This window comes from Hypomesus transpacificus, chromosome 2 (assembly GCF_021917145.1).
Source record: "Hypomesus transpacificus isolate Combined female chromosome 2, fHypTra1, whole genome shotgun sequence".
Lineage (NCBI taxonomy): Eukaryota > Metazoa > Chordata > Actinopteri > Osmeriformes > Osmeridae > Hypomesus > Hypomesus transpacificus.
The window spans coordinates 12,678,671-12,698,364 of record NC_061061.1 but is presented as its reverse complement, the minus strand read 5'-3'; the positions used below and the strand labels follow the sequence as shown (position 1 = coordinate 12,698,364).

Here is a 19,694-nt window from a genome sequence, read left to right as displayed (position 1 = left end):
CCTAGAAGTTCTCCCTCATGCGTGCCCGCAGTAGAATACAGCAATACAAGGTATAGGAGTGGTATTGTTTTCCTCAGAAATAAAGGAAAAAGGTCGACACTTTCTGGTCTTCGATTATCCGCCTCCTAACCCAGACGTTGAACCACAACACGGTCTCCTTATGAATCCTTGGACACTGAAATTGGACTGTGTTAAAAAATCTGGAAACTGTTACCGGTTCGACTGAATCTGCACCATCTGCAGAAATCAGAAGAGATTTCGCGAGCCTCCACGGAATCCTATCACCGCAGCCAGGGCCTACCTCGCTAACGGCTCTCCTACTCCGAGGCGAACCGACCGGTAGACCTTATTTCATCCTCCTTCATATTAAATACTTGTTATAGCAATGTCATAACAGGATATTCAATCATGGTGTTTGTAGCTCCATTAAGTCAAAGACTAAGTTCAAGCCCCCTTAAAAACGGTGTCATGGAAATACCGTTGACGCAAAAGTCTGAATGAAATCGTCGTACAGGTATACACTCTGCATTGGGTAGTTTATTTGCCCATTAGTAATCAGCCAGCCAGGTGTAACATTTCAGCTCTTGGACGGCAGTGCTGGCTTTGTCGTTTGCTGCTCTCTGATTAAAACCTTGTTAACTAGGGGGGTGGCCGTCAGCCAAGCCAACCTGGAACTTTTAATCAATGAAGTGCTGCTGTGCTGCCAGCAGTGCCGGGGTGTTGTCAGTAGGCCTACGTTTCCCTTTCGGGAATGTGGCTGACAACCGATATAAAACGCAGCGAAGTCTCCATGGATCCTAATACAGGTCACCACTGCCACCTGGTGGTGAATATAGCCAACGTCAGCTTCCCTTTTCTCCTCAACGACAAATAAAGGCTTGCAGAGTGAATCAGACTTCAAAAGTAGTAAATAAAATGGCACCTTAGACACGTAATTTTCCTCAGTATTTTCAGCAAAATAGCATGTCGGTTAGGGTAGGCCTACAACTTGTGTGAGGTGACTGTCACAATGCCCACTTAATCTGTCAGAAGGGAGTGTCAGAATAGTTCGAGAATGTCAACCCTCAAAACATTCCAGACAGTAACATCTTTGTATTTACAACACAGACTATTGCATGTCGTATGGATATATTGACTCAATATCTTTCTCTTTCTAGTCATATGTCTCTCGGTTGCACTCTCCACACATCGGTTAACATTTTTCCATTGATCAATTATAATTAGATTTTTTTGTCCTCACGCTTGTGCAAGCTTAAAAGACGAGCCTAGTTAGAGCAGCTACAAAAATACATCCGAAGATATTTGACCCGCAGTAATCGTTAATTCCAGTTTACACGTCCAGTCGTAACTTGATTATTATTTGATTATTTATTGCTTTGTAAACAGACAAAAAGAAAAGGTCACAGATAATTTACCACGAGACGAGGCTGACTAGCCGTTCATGCCGCACGTGATAGAATTAACCGTTGTTTGAAGTTAATGATAATTAAGCCTATAAATGTAAGATAGGGAAACAATAACCAACATTAGAAAATACTAACTTAAAATAAAATATATAGAGAAAAACATCAAAAGTATTCCCATGTAACAAAAACAAATGATTCAACTAAATAAATCATCATTTCAACAACAAACAGATTAGCTGTTGAAGAATAAGGATACATTTACAAAATAATAAAAATATAATAATCTCCATGTCTATATTTGGGGTTATCCAACGCCGTCACACCTGCGTCCTTCCGATCCCTTTACGTAGAATGACAGATCCATGACATCATAGGTCACCGTTTGAGCGACTTGAACCAGATTAAAACAGATTACGTATCTGTACACACACACTCACGCGCCCTCTCTTCCACACACAAACATACACACATGCGTGGCGTGTACACAGACACTCACCTAAAGTGTAGATTTTTTACGCAAACTAAACTACAACCACACTAAATCTCTTAATTAGATTCCCATTGGTGTTTCTTCAAAAACTGAAAACCCTTTCTTGTCTTTAGACTAGATATAAGAAAATATCTAGGTAAATGATGTATATATTTAGCGTGCATTAAATAGTAATCTATTCACAAAAAGTACAGTACTGTGGTTTTTGGAACTCAGATGTTGTTGGGTGAAGAGAGTGAGAGGTTGCAGAGCTGTCAGGAAAAGCGCACGCGAGACGTGGACGTTGGCAGACAGTCGTAATGACTGTAATGTCCCCGTGAGCGAACGTGCGGCAGTGTGAGGGAAGAGCAACCAGACAGTGGATTGTTGCTCCCGGGCTACGAATTAATATTTGAAAATAGTGTCCTTCTTTTTTGTTGTTGTTGCTGTTTTGTTTTTGATTTGAACTAAAGGAATAACAAGGGGAATATCCTGATCACAGATCGTAGCCAATGTGGTGTTCAAAGAAAGCCATTGGTAAGTGTAAATTGCACCGCGTTAAACTTTACAAACACATTACCCTTGTCGCATTCGTAACAAGTGTTGGACCTCTTGCAATTGAGATGTTTTCCCTAAAGAATAGGATTGCGCAAAGGAGTCTTTCTTTCCAATGCAAATTAAGTGTCTGTAAATTAGCTGACAGCGGCTTTTACGCATTACATTTTAAAAGTGTAAAATAAATCAAAAGCATACTATATAACCGGTTCTCTACACGTTTGTAACTTCATAACAAAGTGTAGAGCTCTTTAGCTCTCAAACAAGTAGATTAAAACATAATTGCCCCAGGAGCGCTATGAGCGATACTGCAAAGCACTGATGGCGCTACATCTGGCTGTGGCCTCGAACTGACGGAGAAAGGCATGGCTTGGTGTCGCTGGTTCTGGACTGTTGTCATAGGGGAGTTTAGCGCAACCACAGTGCCAAAGTTAGGTTTTGCATATTACAACAACTTTAAGGTCACAAGGTTTGGACAACCTTGACAAGAAGTTGGCTTCTATTTGACCTCTGACCTAAAATGTAAACACAGGCATCAAACGGAAATGTATCGTACTCTTTGAAATGTACAGATTTTTGTGAGTTAGGTAAGCTAGTCCAAGTCAGATCCCAGTCAGAAATTACTGGATGTACAGATGCTGATTAATATACTGTATCAGCCTACAATCGATCATAATATTCACCATTCTTTTTCTCATCCCATCACCATTATCTTCATCATAAAGATAGTTGTATAGATAAGTTAGATAAGATATAGAGTATAGATAAGATATAGTATCTATAGTATAGATAAGATATAGTTGCTAAGATAGTTTGCTTTCACTAAATGTGAGTACCGATAGTCTGTTCAAGCAGAGATCTGAAGGGAGAGGTCTAGGAGGAGAACATAGAATGACAGACGGAATATTACACTCACAATCTCTCAATTTTATCTTTCACCATTTATCTCTAGACATTTCTATTTTGTACACAGAGAGAGAGAGACAGATAGACAGAGAGAGAGAATTAAATGAATTGGAGGAAGATTGATAAAAAGATGGGGTGAAAAGAGATTTGTGGGCTGTAATGATCCCAAATTTAATCTGTTCTTGTTTCAGCCAGACAGATATAAACACAGATAGAGTGACGAGAGAGCAGGACAGAGTGACCAGAGAGCAGGACACAGAGTGACCAGAGAGCAGGACACAGTGACCAGAGAGCAGGACACAGAGTGACCAGAGAGCAGGACACAGTGACCAGAGAGCAGGACACACAGTGACCAGAGAGCAGGACACAGAGTGACCAGAGAGCAGGACACAGAGTGACCAGAGAGCGGGACACAGAGTGACCAGAGAGCAGGACACAGAGTGACCAGAGAGCAGGACACAGAGTGACCAGAGAGCAGGACACAGAGTGACCAGAGACACAGAGCGACGAGAGAGCAGGACAAAGAGTGACCAGAGAGCGGGACACAGTGACCAGAGAGCGGGACACAGAGTGACCAGAGAGCAGGACACAGTGACCAGAGAGCAGGACACAGAGTGACCAGAGAGCAGGACACAGAGTGACCAGAGAGCGGGACACAGAGTGACCAGAGAGCAGGACACAGTGACCAGAGAGCGGGACACAGAGTGACCAGAGAGCAGGACACAGTGACCAGAGAGCAGGACACAGAGTGACCAGAGAGCAGGACAGAGAGTGACCAGAGAGCAGGACACAGAGTGACCAGAGAGCAGGACACAGTGACCAGAGAGCAGGACACAGAGTGACCAGAGAGCAGGACACAGAGTGACCAGAGAGCAGGACACAGTGACCAGAGAGCAGGACACAGAGTGACCAGAGAGCAGGACACAGAGTGACCAGAGAGCAGGACAGAGAGTGACCAGAGAGCAGGACAAAGTGACCAGAGAGCGGGACACAGAGTGACCAGAGAGCGGGACACAGTGACCAGAGAGCAGGACACAGAGTGACCAGAGAGCAGGACACAGTGACCAGAGAGCAGGACACAGTGACCAGAGAGCAGGACACAAAGTGACCAGAGAGCAGGACACAGAGTGACCAGAGAGCAGGACACAGAGTGACCAGAGAGCAGGACACAGAGTGACCAGAGAGCAGGACATAGTGACCAGAGAGCAGGACACAGTGACCAGAGAGCAGGACACAGAGTGACCAGAGAGCAGGACACAGAGTGACCAGAGAGCAGGACACACAGTGACCAGAGAGCAGGACACAGAGTGACCAGAGAGCAGGACACAGAGTGACCAGAGAGCAGGACAGAGAGTGACCAGAGAGCAGGACACAGAGTGACCAGAGAGCAGGACACAGTGACCAGAGAGCAGGACAGAGAGTGACCAGAGAGCAGGACACAGAGTGACCAGAGAGCAGGACACAGAGTGACCAGAGAGCAGGACACAGTGACCAGAGAGCAGGACAGAGAGTGACCAGAGAGCAGGACACAGAGTGACCAGAGAGCAGGACACAGTGACCAGAGAGCAGGACACAGAGTGACCAGAGAGCAGGACACAGTGACCAGAGAGCAGGACAAAGTGACCAGAGAGCAGGACACAGAGTGACCAGAGAGCAGGACACAGAGTGACCAGAGAGCAGGACACAGTGACCAGAGAGCAGGACACAGTGACCAGAGAGCAGGACACAGAGTGACCAGAGAGCAGGACACAGAGTGACCAGAGAGCAGGACAGAGAGTGACCAGAGAGCAGGACAGAGAGTGACCAAAGAGCAGGACACAGAGTGACCAGAGAGCAGGACACACAGTGACCAGAGAGCAGGACACAGAGTGACCAGAGAGCAGGACACAGAGTGACCAGAGAGCAGGACACAGAGTGACCAGAGAGCAGGACACAGAGTGACCAGAGAGCAGGACACAGTGACCAGAGAGCAGGACACAGAGTGACCAGAGAGCAGGACACAGTGACCAGAGAGCAGGACACAGAGTGACCAGAGAGCAGGACACAGAGTGACCAGAGAGCAGGACACAGAGTGACCAGAGAGCAGGACAAAGTGACCAGAGAGCAGGACACAGTGACCAGAGAGCAGGACACAGAGTGACCAGAGAGCAGGACACAGAGTGACCAGAGAGCAGGACACAGAGTGACCAAAGAGCAGGACACAGAGTGACCAGAGAGCAGGACACAGAGTGACCAGAGAGCAGGACACACAGTGACCAGAGAGCAGGACACAGAGTGACCAGAGAGCAGGACACAGTGACCAGAGAGCAGGACACACAGTGACCAGAGAGCAGGACACAGAGTGACCAGAGAGCAGGACACAGAGTGACCAGAGAGCAGGACACAGAGTGACCAGAGAGCAGGACACAGAGTGACCAGAGAGCAGGACATAGTGACCAGAGAGCAGGACACAGAGTGACCAGAGAGCAGGACACAGTGACCAGAGAGCAGGACACAGAGTGACCAGAGAGCAGGACACAGAGTGACCAGAGAGCAGGACACAGAGTGACCAGAGAGCAGGACAAAGTGACCAGAGAGCAGGACACAGTGACCAGAGAGCAGGACACAGAGTGACCAGAGAGCAGGACACAGAGTGACCAGAGAGCAGGACACAGAGTGACCAAAGAGCAGGACACAGAGTGACCAGAGAGCAGGACACAGAGTGACCAGAGAGCAGGACACACAGTGACCAGAGAGCAGGACACAGAGTGACCAGAGAGCAGGACACAGTGACCAGAGAGCAGGACACACAGTGACCAGAGAGCAGGACAGAGAGTGACCAGAGAGCAGGACACAGAGTGACCAGAGAGCAGGACACAGAGTGACCAGAGAGCAGGACACAGAGTGACCAGAGAGCAGGACACACAGTGACCAGAGAGCAGGACACAGTGACCAGAGAGCAGGACACAGAGTGACCAGAGAGCAGGACACAGAGTGACCAGAGAGCAGGACACACAGTGACCAGAGAGCAGGACACAAAGTGACCAGAGAGCAGGACACAGAGTGACCAGAGAGCAGGACAGAGAGTGACCAGAGAGCAGGACACAGAGTGACCAGAGAGCAGGACACAGAGTGACCAGAGAGCAGGACACAGAGTGACCAGAGAGCAGGACACACAGTGACCAGAGAGCAGGACACAGAGTGACCAGAGAGCAGGACACAGTGACCAGAGAGCAGGACACAGAGTGACCAGAGAGCAGGACACAGAGTGACCAGAGAGCGGGACACAGAGTGACCAGAGAGCGGGACACAGAGTGACCAGAGAGCAGGACAAAGTGACCAGAGAGCAGGACATAGTGACCAGAGAGCAGGACACACTGACCAGAGAGCGGGACACAGAGGCGAACATGTCCAGGCTGAGAGGACATTTCTATCCTCTCGTTTCTCTCTTCCTCTTACCGAAATTTTGAGGAATTATTTCATGGGTCTGCTTCATGTGTTTAGCTTCTTGGATGCAAACCCCTCCTGGCCTGTTATCTGGTCACTTCCTGCTGTCAGCACTCTATGGACACATGACTCTAGCTGTGATGGTGTGAGAGAGCTAAGCCTGGTCATTCAGGAGGAACACAATGTAACAAGAAGGTTGAACGGTTACAGAAGTTCCTCCCCCCCAAATCATCATGAAGTAATCTAATGTACCATATAAGGTAGACTGCACAACTCCTGGAGACATGCCTCTTGTTGGGATTCAATTGTTTCATTTCATCATTCCGCATGACGTACTGGAGTACGTATGTAGTATGGAGTACTGGTGAGTAGAGGCAGGGTAGTTGTTGTGTTTTGTATCCTGAAAGCCAAATTAAAAGGGAGGGTTAAATGTGTTGATGTAGACCTGCACGGTGTCATCTTAACGTACTTGATGAACAGCTGGTCACCACACTGTGACCCCGGATACAACGCACACGACAAGGAGAAACTTTAATTTGGAAGGAATTAGTCCTGTGCCAAGGACGTCATATGTGTTTGTGTGTGTGATTGAGTATGTTTGGGTTCATGTGTATTATGTTTGTGTGCTACTGTGTGTTTGTGTGTGTGTTTGCACATGTGCGTGCGTGTCACTTGTATTTGTGAAGTCAGCCCAGCTAGCATCCCAGGTCCGCATTGCGTCCCTGTTTCTAAGGGCTGAAGACAGATGTTACTGTGGAAGCAGCTGGTCTGATGTGTGGAAGCAGACGTCCCATGCAGACCAATCAGACTCCATACAGATCAGACTTGACTCGCCACTTTCCAAGTAGCAAAGCCAAGCGCTACCATCTTTCAGCAAACAACAAAAGTTCTGAAGTTTTCGCTTGAACAGTACATGCAGCGCGTTACTCTAGCACTGCATCTGTCCCTGCATGTACGTACATACAGTAGCTTATATACAAATATGTACATGTATTTAAACACATCCTACTCATCCTACAAGCTAGGAACAGACCACTGCTGTATTTGTGAATACTGTTATACCACCGGTGAAAGTGGTTTACTAGTCACAGTGCTGTATTGATGAGATTAAATTAGCGCATGAGGGTCAAACGTGATATTCCTCTGCCGCTGTTTAGTTTCACCATAGGCTGTTTGGAGAAGCGTAGTCTACTTTAAAGGACATGTGCATCAGTCAGAGATCAAACAGAGGGAGAGAGAGCGAGGAGATGGAGAGAGGGAGGGAGAGAAAGTGAGGAGAGATGGAGAGAGAGTGAGGAGGGAGGGAGAAAGAGGGAGAGAGAGGGACCTGGCAGAGAGCCTGGTGACATCATTCAAAACCCAATCTGTGGCCTGGTTTCAGCGCCACGCTGATCAATGAGGGTATTGATCCGACCATATCTGGATGGTCACAGCTCCGAGAGAAATCTGCATCGGTTTCCAGTGTTTTAAACACACACTGACTGACTCCCTGATGTCTCAGGAGAAATGGTCCAGATAATCAGATGTCTCTGTCATCTCCAGCAGGAGCTTCTGTAGCAGAGGAAAGGTCCATGGTGCTCATTAAGAGAGAGAGGGAGAGGGAGAGGGAGAGGGAGAGGGAGAGGGAGAGGGAGAGGGAGAGGGAGAGAGAGGGTAGGGAAGTTCATCCTGTGGCTTATTCAATGACTTTGAAATAATATTCCCAGTGAACCTTAATCTGGCTGCATAACACCTTAACAGGGTCATATAATCTGTGTATGAAGAGGGAGGGGGAGAGGGGTCAGAAAGGGGAGAGGGGAGAGAGAGAGGCAGAGAGAGAGACAGGCAGAGAGAGAGACAGGTAAAGAAAAGTAGGTCAGGGAGGGGCTGCAGGTGAGACAGGAGGTGTGTACGACAGGTCTACCTCCTACATCCTGTTCACAGAAGGAACATTTATTATTTGTGTGTCAGTCAAATAGATGGTGCCTGTTTCTCTACCAAAACATGCGTTCTGTTAGAACATGCGCTCTGTTAGAACATGCGGTCTGTTAGAACATGCGTTCTGTTAGAACATGCGGTCTGTTAGAACATGCGTTCTGTTAGAACATGTGCTCTGTTAGAACATACGTTCTGTTAGAACATGCGTTCTGCTAGAACATGCGCTCTGTTGGAACATGCGCTCTGTAAGAACATGCGTTCTGTTAGAACATGCGTTCTGTCACGTCAACTTCTAACAGCCCTGACCCAGCTAGTCACCAACCACAGCTCCTGAGGAATGTGGTTGGTGCGGTGGCAGTTTCAAAAGCTTGGCTCGAAGTCCCGGGTCATACCTCACTGTAAATAGGAAGCAGTGGACTGGTGTCAACGGATGAGATTGCCCTCCCCCTTCACACACACATTGACAACCATACACTCACACACATACACACACACACATACACACAAACACATTCACACACATACACATATACACCCATACACACACACATATACACCCATACACACACACCCATACACACACACACACACACACACCTACTTACTTGTATCATGCTGTCTTGTGTATCTGACACTTCCCAGGGGTCATGGGAGTGTGAACAGACAACTGAATTGGACTGAAAATGACTGTTCCCAGGCCTCCCTGGTACTGGTGAAGACATGAGGACTCATTTCTGACACCCGTCACCTTAACTTGATAAGGCTGAGCCATACACACAGGGTAAAGCACAAATGCACACACAGATTCAGGACATATACATGCAGTGAAGTGTAATTTTAAAAAACCCTTTTGGTTCACACACACACACATTCCTGCCTACCAGCCATGGTTGTCAGTTTTCCACCTCTGAGGCAGAGAGCTCCTGAGGGGGTCTTGACTGGTGTCCAGATTGCGTGAAAATTGAATGTGCTCTCATAGTGACAGGATGCTAACTAGCCATTGGCAGGGGCTCGTCTACGATGCCCCCCGAAGTTGTGATTAGTGATGAACTGCACTCGTACGGAGAATCAGATGTTCTGATGCTCATTGTTTGTCTGGCTGTCCAATCAGCCAATCAATGGACCCTCTGCTGTAATAAGGGTCACATGCACGCTAACATACATACACACTCGTGTGCACACACGCATACACACAGCACATGGATAACCACTTAGATACAGTAGTCACAAAAACACTGTTGTGTACAGACAGCTCATTGTCATTAACCAGTACACAGAACGCAGTACTTTCAACATGGTAACATTCATGTATTTGACAGGTCCAATCAACTCTCAATCTGGGCCGGCATTTTCTGCTATAAACATGTAACAGTGTGATCAACTACATCTCCCAAAGTGTAGTATCTCTTTCAGACTTTCTCCCCTCCTTCCCTCCCTCCCTCCCTCCCCCTCTCTCTGTCTCTCTCTCTCTCTGTCTCTCTCTGTATCTCTCTCTCTGTGTCTCTCTCTCTCCGTCCCACCTCCACACACAAATCCGAAAACACATATTTGGAAAGTACAACAATCTGTCTCCTGGTAGCTTTACAGGGCACGTGACATTGCACCATACTGCGTGTAGACTGGGTATAATTTGCGTCCTTTATATGTGTGTGCCCTCTACCTGTGTGTGTGTGTGTGTGTACACCCTCCGCTCCCCATTCTCTGGCTGTGGTGGTTCTTATGTAAAGACTTTAGCGGATTAGCAGAATCATGAACGAGATTACCGGAGTCACGAGCACATCTGTAATCTACACAGCATTCCTTCACTGCTCCTCATCCCAATCCCAGTCATTCATCCCAGTTCCAAATCCCAGTCGACACTCAGCACACTGTCTTAAGATACGCCGGACTGCTCTTATCCATTACCCAATCAATTACCCAATCAATTACCCAATCCCGATCTCCCAGGCCCAATCATCTGACCCCTCTTGTCCAATCAGTATCCAATAGAGCCCGAGCACATACACCCAAAGGATTTTTAAGGCCGATATCAATACAAATATTTGGTGATTTAAAAATCAGATATTCCGTTATATCGGCCGATTAAAAAAAAAAAAATACAAATCCAGAAAGCGTAACAAAACAAACTAATTTCCTTAACATTAGTTATTTGTAGTTTACATGTAGTCATTTTCAGCAGACGTTCTTATCCAGAGCGACTTACAGTAAGTACAGGGACATTCCCCCCAAGGCAAGTAGGGTGAAGTGCCTTGCCCAAGGACACAGCGTCATTTGGCACGAACCAGCAACCTTCTGATTACTAGCTCGATTCCCTAACCGCTCAGCCACCTGACTCCTATATTATATATTTTTTTAATACAAAATGTTAAAAAACGTTCATATTCATTTATCGCCCATTATAAAAGCCGATAACGATGGATTGGAAAATGCCTAATATCGCGTGATAATATCGGCCGGCCGATATATCTGTCGGGCTCTAGTATCCAATCCCCATCTCCACTCAGGACAAGACCAAACCCCTCACCCACCTCTCTGCCATCTTCATCCACCTGCCCTACTTATACCTGACCCGACTGATACCACCCCGAGTCTCCCTCCTTCACCCCTCCCTGGTTGGGGGAGGATCTGTATTTCCACCCGCCATCAGAATGGAGTCAGAAGACTTGTGTTGTGTTTCTCAAGCCTCCATCCTGTCTGTTCTTTGTTTTCCTTGTAGGTCGAACGCTCCTGGCAACGTGTGACCATGGTAATCCCTGAGACCACAGGAGCTGAGTGTATGGCGCTACAAGGCACCAGAGCAACACATTTGACCTAACTGACCAAATACCTCAAATACCTGTTTCATGAGAAAGAGACACAGCATAGCAAGTATGTTGATGATTTATGATTGTTATTCATATTTTATAGTTTTAAACGTGACGTTTTTCTCCTTGTTTGTTTTTTCAATTCACTTACCCTTTCTTCTGTACTTCAATCCTAGGTTGGCAACTGTGTAACATGTGAAGAACCAAACTCTGGGATTAGCCTGAGGAAAAACAATATTAGGTAGAGAGAGGAAGAAACAAGGTGTTCATCTGCTGCTGTCATCCAGAGATCCCTGTGAAGATGCCCGACACAGGAAGCCCTGCACACCAGTCAACATGAACCCCTATGTGACCTCTCACTTTAGGAGGGACCTCTTTCCTCACTTCCATTTGTTGTAGACTGACCCGTTCTGTTTGTCTCCTCCCTGCTGCCGTAGCTGTGTTGTTTCACGCTCAGACGCCTCGTCTGAGAGTCTGAGGCTGTCTGGGAGCTCCTGTACGAAGGCAGGGGTCCTCATCAGACGTCAGGGTTTTGCTGTGCTGTTTCTCAGGGGCTGGCTGGGCCTCCACAGGCTCAGCTGCTTTCAGGACCCAAAGATACCTGGAATGATGAACACAAGGTAAAGATTCAAAGCGTATCAAGGTCTAGTTTTTGTCCCCTTTTGGTTGGATTTCTCCTGGTTCAAACCTTTTTGGGTTATTTTTTCCTCCTTTCTCCCCGTGATGCTCAAGTGGTTGTTGCATGCACTGTTTTTTTCCAACCCCCAAAGAGCTCTCCAGACGGACACATGTGAACCCACTTTTGTTTTTTAAACCTGCACGTCTGCTAAACACAATCCCGAACATTTCCTGATATTATTTTCAAAAAGGACGTATCCCTCCTGTGTTTTGATAGCTTCCCTGGAATTGATGGTGTGTGGTTTCTGTCAAGCAGAGTTGCTGAATGTCAAACCTGAAACAAGAAGAGAGTTGGAAACCTTGTTGGGAATAAAAGTAAGCCGACAGTTCTCAGTCTCAGGACTGGGTTGACCTTTGACCCCTAAAGTACTGTAGAGGTCATCCCAACTGCAGTGTTCACTGTTACAAGAACATGTTATGGATTTGCGTCCACTTTTACATAACATTTTGTTTTTTAACATCAGTGTTATTTGAACCTGTACCTATCAACAGATGAACTGATGTGTGAGAGCTCACAGGAAATGCTTGTGTTGTTACGATGTTCACGTGTTCATACAGTCTCTCCTTCTCTCTTCCTCATTCTGTCTCTTTCTCTTTGTTTCTAACTATATTGTGACATTAATCTCCCCTGCATTGATCTCTTAGATGCAGATACATTCCTTAACGAGGCCCTCGGTGGAGAATAGGTCTCCAGTCATAGAATAATAGTTACTCCTCTTCAAGTGAAGTAGTCAATTTCACCTGTACCAACGTCATCCGGCAGGATCCAAACCTGGTTCATCTAACCAGGCCTCTCAGTGAACGAGGCACGATTGACTGTGAATCAGCCATGCCAACACAGAGTCTCACACTGTCCTAGGGTCAGGATGTTCAATCGTAAAAGCGGTCACCTGAGAGAGCAGTCCAAACCTACTTGGAGATGGTAGTCTGACTGTTGGCCATTCTGGTCAGTAAAAGCGGCGTCCCATTGGCTTTGGTCAGTGCTAGTTGTCTGGAGGAGTTAAATGACTTTTGGTTTCCGTGGAAGAGGACAGGAGGACAGATTCATGGGGACCTGCAAATCCAAGTCTCCATAGTCAGGGAACTTCCGTGAGTATCCTATACCATGCACGTCTAACAAAACTCTGGAAGCTGTGCTATATATATATATAAATATTTGCTTCAAAAAAAGTGATTTTACAAGGGTGGAATGACTCGTAGGACAGACGCGTATTGAAGCTGTGGACAACTGTGCCCTTCTCCTAGCTGTCCCACTGTGACGTGAAGTTGTGAAGAACATGGAACGTAAGATACCGCATGCTCTTTTCTGCACGGTACAGATATGTCTTCCACCGTCCATGCTGGGCCCGTCTGGTGCAGAGCCCTGTGGTTTTATGTAGCAGTTCTGCCTTCCCTGTTTACCTCAGTCCCTTTTCTCTGTGTCGTTTGATTGATTAAGGAAGGACTGAGCAAAACAACATGATCAGTGTCTCCTTACCCCCGCCCTGCTGGCTGCAGTCTGCTCCATGTGCTTCAGAGTGTTTAGAAAAGCTTTCCTGCACGCTGTGTGGTCTTACCGATTAGTAACCTATCACCTCCCTCCCTCTCCAACACAAGATGTCCTCCAACTGGGGTTCAGTGCTGTTGATACCTTGGACATTTGTTGTGTGATGCTCATCGTCACTCAAAGGGGTCTACAGTGAGTATATTCCTGTCAGGACTTTGTCTGTTGGTTGTCATTGTAAACGTATTATTGTAAGGAGACCTTTCATTGGTTACCAAAACGTTTGAACTGGGAGGACTCCTCCTAACAGATTCTTGAGAACAAGAGGTGACTGTTGAACTTTGACCTGTACAGAACTTTGGTCCAACGGTTCTTCACACGGCTCTTGAGATGAAGAGCGTTTCTTCCTTTTCCCCCCCAAAAAAGGGAATCTGACATTTTGGAAAAGAGGAACGCCCATCTAAAGTTTAGGCAGAAGGTAGAAGACCACACACTTCTCAACTGAGTTCCAGGGAGCTCAAAACTCACACAGCAGAACGACATCAGCCAAGGACGTAGTAAAGAATCCACACAGGGTACTTGTGGGACACACTGCCTCTAGTGGACCATGGGAGCAGCCCGCGTGAAGCGGCGCTTCAGTGCCGTGGTGGAAGGGCTGGTGGAGGAGGAGGAGGTCATGAGGCTGGCGCAGAGTGCTGCTGACACGGCCAGGATGGGAGGGGGCCTGGCGGGGACAGGTAGCCCCGCCAGCCCCTCCCCCAGCCCCGCCCTCAACGGCAAAGCTCTCCCGCTGCAGGGCAACGGCAGAGGTGTCCGGAGGCAGAGCGGAGCGGGGGAGTCTGGAGGAGGAGGAGGAGATGGTGGGATGAGAGCAGGAGCAGGAGGAGGAGGAGGAGGGTGCTCGGGGTCGAGGGGCGGTAGAGGCGCAGGGGGAAGGGGAGAAGGCTGTTCGTCCTCGGAGCGTGATTCGCTGTCGTCCCCTTCCTCCTCCAGCCGCCACCAGGCCCGTCGCTCCAGCCACCGGCCCCGCCACCGCTTTGTGGGCAAGGACGGACGCTGCAACGTGGCCTTCGTCAACATGAGCGAGCGGGGCCAGCGGTATCTCAGCGACCTCTTCACGACCTGCGTGGACATCCGCTGGCGCTGGATGTTAGTCATCTTCACCCTCTCCTTCCTCCTCTCCTGGCTGCTCTTCGGATTCGCCTTCTGGCTCATCGCCACCGCTCACGGGGACCTCGCTGTCCGCCTTCACCCAGGCTCGGGGGCCTCTCCCGGGGCAGGAGAAGCCGGGCCTGGGGGGGTTTCAGACAGAGAGGCCGAGGCGGAGGAACCATGCTTCTTCCAGGTCAACAGCTTCATGGCAGCCTTCCTGTTCTCCCTGGAGACGCAGACGTCCATCGGTTACGGCTTCCGCAGCGTGACCGAGGCGTGCCCCCTGGCGGTGATGGCGGTCGTCTTGCAGTGCATCGTGGGCTGCATCATCGACGCCTTCATCATCGGGGCGGTCATGGCAAAGATCGCCAAGCCCAAGAAGCGCAACGAGACGCTGGTGTTCTCCGACACGGCGGTGGTGGCGCTGAGGGACGGGAAGCTCTGCATCATGTGGAGGGTTGGAAACCTGCGCAAGAGCCACCTGGTAGAAGCCCACGTGCGAGCACAACTACTGAAGGTAGGCAGGATGGTGCACACACACACTACAGAGCACTGTAACTCATCACTACTGGGAGGAAGGATCAAAACAATATGAGAATAATCCTAATGTGGAAAAAGCTTTTATTAGAGTGTATGTTTTTGTAACGGTGTTGGAGACTTAAAAGTGAGGGAGAAAAAGAGGAAGAGAGAGAGCGAGAAAAGAGGAGGGAGAGAAAGGTAGACTGCTAAGCAGATGAAGACAAAACAAAAGTAAATATAGTGTCAGGAAGTAAAAGCATTTAGTGGAAAGAGAGAGGGAGTGAGAGAGAGCGACAAGGCCATCTGGCCCAGCCGTGGTCTGTGGTTAATGAGCGCTTGTTTCATTCTCCCTCAGGGGGTTTAGAAGATTTACTATGGATTAATTTCCTTGGGATTCTTTAACTCAAAACCATTGTCTGCCATCATAGAGCTCCCCTGTCTGTCTGTCTGTCTGTCTGTGTGTGTGTGTGCTCTTTGCCCCCTGTCTGGCCTTGTGTGAGTAATTTTGGACCATGTCTGCTTCTGTTTGTTTGAGTCTACGTGATTCTACGTTATTAGCGATCTGTTTGTGTCGACTTTATTTGTGGTGTTTGTGTCCTGTGGTTCACCAGCCCCCTCGTCTCCCTCTCTTTCCAACACTGCCGTGCTGCAGAGCAAGGAGGTTATAACAGGCAGATTTAGATCCATCTTAATATCTCCACTATGTCAGAGGTGGGCCATGAGCTGGCCCAAGCTGGCTGGAGATTGGTTCAGGAGAGGGGTCAGGAGTCGGCTTGTTCTTTGCGGTCTGGTAATTCGACTGTTTCAGGGGTTTCCATTAGAAATGGTGCTAAGCCTCTTTGAGATAGGACGTTTAATCTAACTCTTGGCCTTGCCTCTACTTGCTTGTCTTCCTCTCCCGTCTGTCCTGCCCCCCTCACCCACCCCCTACCCTCCCAGCCAAGGGTCACCCCAGAGGGAGAGTTCCTTCCCCTGGACAACATGGACATCAACGTGGGTTTTGACGACGGCACCGACCGAATCTTCCTAGTCTCGCCGGTCACCATCGTCCATGAGATCGACGACGAGTCTCCGTTCTTCGAGATGGATCGGGGGGCTCTGGAGAATGACTCTGAGCTGGAGGTGGTGGTGATCCTGGAGGGCATGGTGGAGGCCACGGCCATGACCACCCAGTGCCGCAGCTCTTACCTGGCCTCAGAGATCCTCTGGGGACATCGCTTCGAACCCGTGCTCTTCGAGAGGAAGGAATGCTACCAGGTGAGGGAGAATAACTTCTACAGTTTGGGTGAGGTGGCTGAGTGGTTAGGGAATTGGGCTATTAATCGGAAGGTTGCCGGTTTGATTCCTGGCCGTGAAAATTGACGATGTGTCCTTGGGCAAGGCACTTCACCCTACTTGCCTCGGGGGGGAACGTCCCTGTACTTACTGTAAGTCGCTCTGGATAAGAGTGTCTGCTTAATGACTAAATGTACAGTACAGACTTCTGAATGTCAAGTGTTCCACCATGTTCCCTGGACCTCTGCTCATATCCGTGTCTCTCCTCTCTCCCTCTAGGTGGACTACTCGTTCTTCCACAGAACCTACGAGGTTCTCAGCACGCCCTCGTGCAGCGCCAAGGACCTGGCTGAGCAGAAGTACATCCAGAGCTCCCGCTCGTCCTTCTGCTACGAGAACGAGGTGGCTCTCCAGCTCGTCTCCCCCCACCACGACCCCGAACTTGGCTCCCCTCCGCCGCGACGCCCCCCCCATTCAGAACACCCCCACACCAACTGATCCGGTGTTGAGAGGGGGGGCACAGGGTAGAGGGGACCTATGGTTCACAGGGAGAAAGGGAGACAGACAGGGAGAGAGATAGAGAGGGGTAAGACAAGTTAGATGAAAAAGATACAGGTAGAAAGGAAGGTGGAATCGAGAAAGGTAAGTTCTAGCAGAGAGCAGCTTAAGGAAGATAAAGAATAGTTATAGAAATAGAAATTGAAAGACTTGTTTAGAATGATAATTCTTCTAACTAAGACATATTTAGGGTTTGTATGTGTTGACAGAGTGAGGTTAGCCCACGGTCCACGGGGGGGGGGGCCACACTCACACAGTTGTCTGATTGGGCCTGGCGGTCTTTTCCAATCATTCTAACCCAGTCTGCAATGCCTCTCTACCACCACTGATCCACACTGGCTCCAGCACCTAGCTGACAGGAGACGTGACACTGCCCCCTGCTGGCTTCAACATGCAACTGACATGGAGATGACTGGTGATGACAGGGTATGCTAATGGTTCCTGTTAGGTCAAATGTTTCCATTAGGATGGAAGCACAGGGGAATGTTGTGTTCTCAGTTAAAGGGTTGGACTATTTGTTTGAGCCAATGTGGTGTCAAATCACGGAGAAACAGCTCAAACAAGCAGCGATTTAAGCCGTTTCTTTGACTTGTACTGTATTCAGTGTACTTTAATGTACTTGTAATGTACTAATGCTATTCATTGTATTTTATTTGCATGTGTAAATCAAACATTTTCATTTTCTGTGGTGCAGTGTCAGAATCCATTGACATAATGGTTTTGAGTGCACTGTCATCATGACATCAATGGAATATTTTGGATGATACAGTGTTGTTCATACTGTTGTTCGGTATTTATAGTATTTCCCCATGAGTTATGTATAATGTCAACTGTTAGCGTTGCCGAACTGGTTTTGAATACTGGTGGGGAGGATGTTCTGGATGGTATTGGCTCTGTCTGTACTCCAGGGTATAACTAAGATCTGTAAGAGTAACTCTGTAAGTGTAAACTGGCCTGTCCTCCCTGATCCATTACATATTCCTGTCTCTCTGGGCCCTTAAACAGAGGTAAAACTGTCCTCCTCCTAAGTTCAGACAGCATGACCATGGAGACTGGATCCTGCACAGACCAGTTGCTGAAAGATGGAAGCAGAATTTCTTAGTTGTAGGATAGAATCACTTGTGTTTGGTTGGTTGGTTTTGGTTGGTGTCTGTCTCACGTGAAGAAGCAGTACACTGGTGCCTTCCAAACAAGATACATGTCTGCTTCATCTGTCACTATGCTGTCTGACACGTTTTAAACTGGATTTTCTATTGCGTGGCTATTTTGTTGCTCATACTAGAGTGAAGTCGTTTTTTTTCAAACACCTGTTCACCACTTATATGGTATATATTGTGTGTTGTGGGTAACAGGGTTTTCCATGTCGTTGGCACACGTGTAAAACAGCACAATAACTGTTCAGTTTTCCCATTATGTTGCTCTGGTGTCATACACCTTATACATTGCTCATCTAAATTTAGCAACAATTACATTTTCTTTGGTCAGTTTCCTTTTATTATAGATTCATCTTGTTCTATACTTTATTCCTCGTGTGTACAACACAACACTCGCGAAATATACTTCCTACAGGAACTACAGGATACCAGTGTAACTTGTCATAATGTACTGTTGACCGATAGAGATTGATAATGAATTTAACGTGTTGTGCTGTCTCTGATGGCATGACCTCACTTGCTGCACAAATCAGCCTAGATGCTGACAACTTTGAAACTCTGTATTGTATTTTTGCACAGATGTATTATGATGTAAATGGCATCTGGAGAGAAATATCACAGATTGTTGTCTGCAACAACGTTGAAATCGCGACTGGAATATTTTTAAACCTCACATGCATAGATAGCAACCTGCACAACTCTTCACAACTCAGCACGGTAATAATAAGAGAAGAAAAACCGTAGTAGATCAACTTTATAAAAGCTGCTATTTCTATGGTTTGATGCATGGGATGAGCTGTTATTTTGACTGTTATTAATGATCATTTATTCAACGTCTGTGTCTTTCCTTATCATGCCTCTTGACTTCCGTCTGCCGTGTTCTATTTATACCCGGGCCGCCGGTCTCTCTGCCCCACTTCCACGGAATGTAACTTGAACCAACCGTACCGTAGCCCTGACCCTACGTAGCCCTGACCCTCTGTGTTATCGTTTTTTAACGCACCACACAAGAAAAATATATGAATATTATTTACTTGACTATACTTTGGTACTACTTTGTTAGATTTCTGAACATGTAAAAAAAATATATATAAATACAGTTCAGGTCATAGATTTCCGTTAGTTTCGTAACACAAACGACACAAAAATCAGCTATTTCCTTTCTTCTGTTATATTTTTCCACAGATGTTGTTCCCCCTTCTTTGTAGTATCGCTACAATGTGAACCGTTTTGGGCAGAGAGCGGATCAAAGGGAGACAAAGTGAAGGTTTTGAAGAAATAAAACACGATGATTGCTATCAGTGGTGGATTATTTTCTTCGTTACATTTAGTACGCTTCTTTCATCAACCTTTTTAACGTTTTTTTATATATATATATATATCTGTAACGTA

General features: G+C 47.4%; 1 protein-coding gene across 3 annotated transcripts; it reads left to right on the top strand.

Annotated features, from left to right (window-relative positions):
• The first annotated feature begins 2,231 nt into the window (after positions 1 to 2,231).
• On the top strand, positions 2,232 to 19,563 carry kcnj14 (potassium inwardly rectifying channel subfamily J member 14). 3 transcript variants are annotated; one of them, XM_047027332.1, is made up of 7 exons: positions 2,232 to 2,412; positions 11,396 to 11,547; positions 11,660 to 12,476; positions 12,807 to 13,250; positions 13,407 to 15,313; positions 16,255 to 16,572; positions 16,870 to 19,563. In XM_047027332.1, exons 5-7 carry the CDS (start codon positions 14,252 to 14,254, stop codon positions 17,086 to 17,088), a joined length of 1,599 nt encoding a protein of 532 aa, XP_046883288.1. In that variant the 5' UTR covers positions 2,232 to 2,412; positions 11,396 to 11,547; positions 11,660 to 12,476; positions 12,807 to 13,250; positions 13,407 to 14,251; the 3' UTR covers positions 17,089 to 19,563. The 3 variants fall into 3 exon arrangements, with proteins under 3 accessions (XP_046883288.1, XP_046883297.1, XP_046883307.1); XM_047027341.1 differs by lacking the exon at positions 2,232 to 2,412 and adding an exon at positions 6,988 to 7,126; XM_047027351.1 differs by lacking the exons at positions 2,232 to 2,412; positions 11,396 to 11,547; positions 11,660 to 12,476; positions 12,807 to 13,250 and having other exon boundaries at positions 13,359 to 15,313.
• The last annotated feature ends 131 nt before the right edge of the window (positions 19,564 to 19,694 follow it).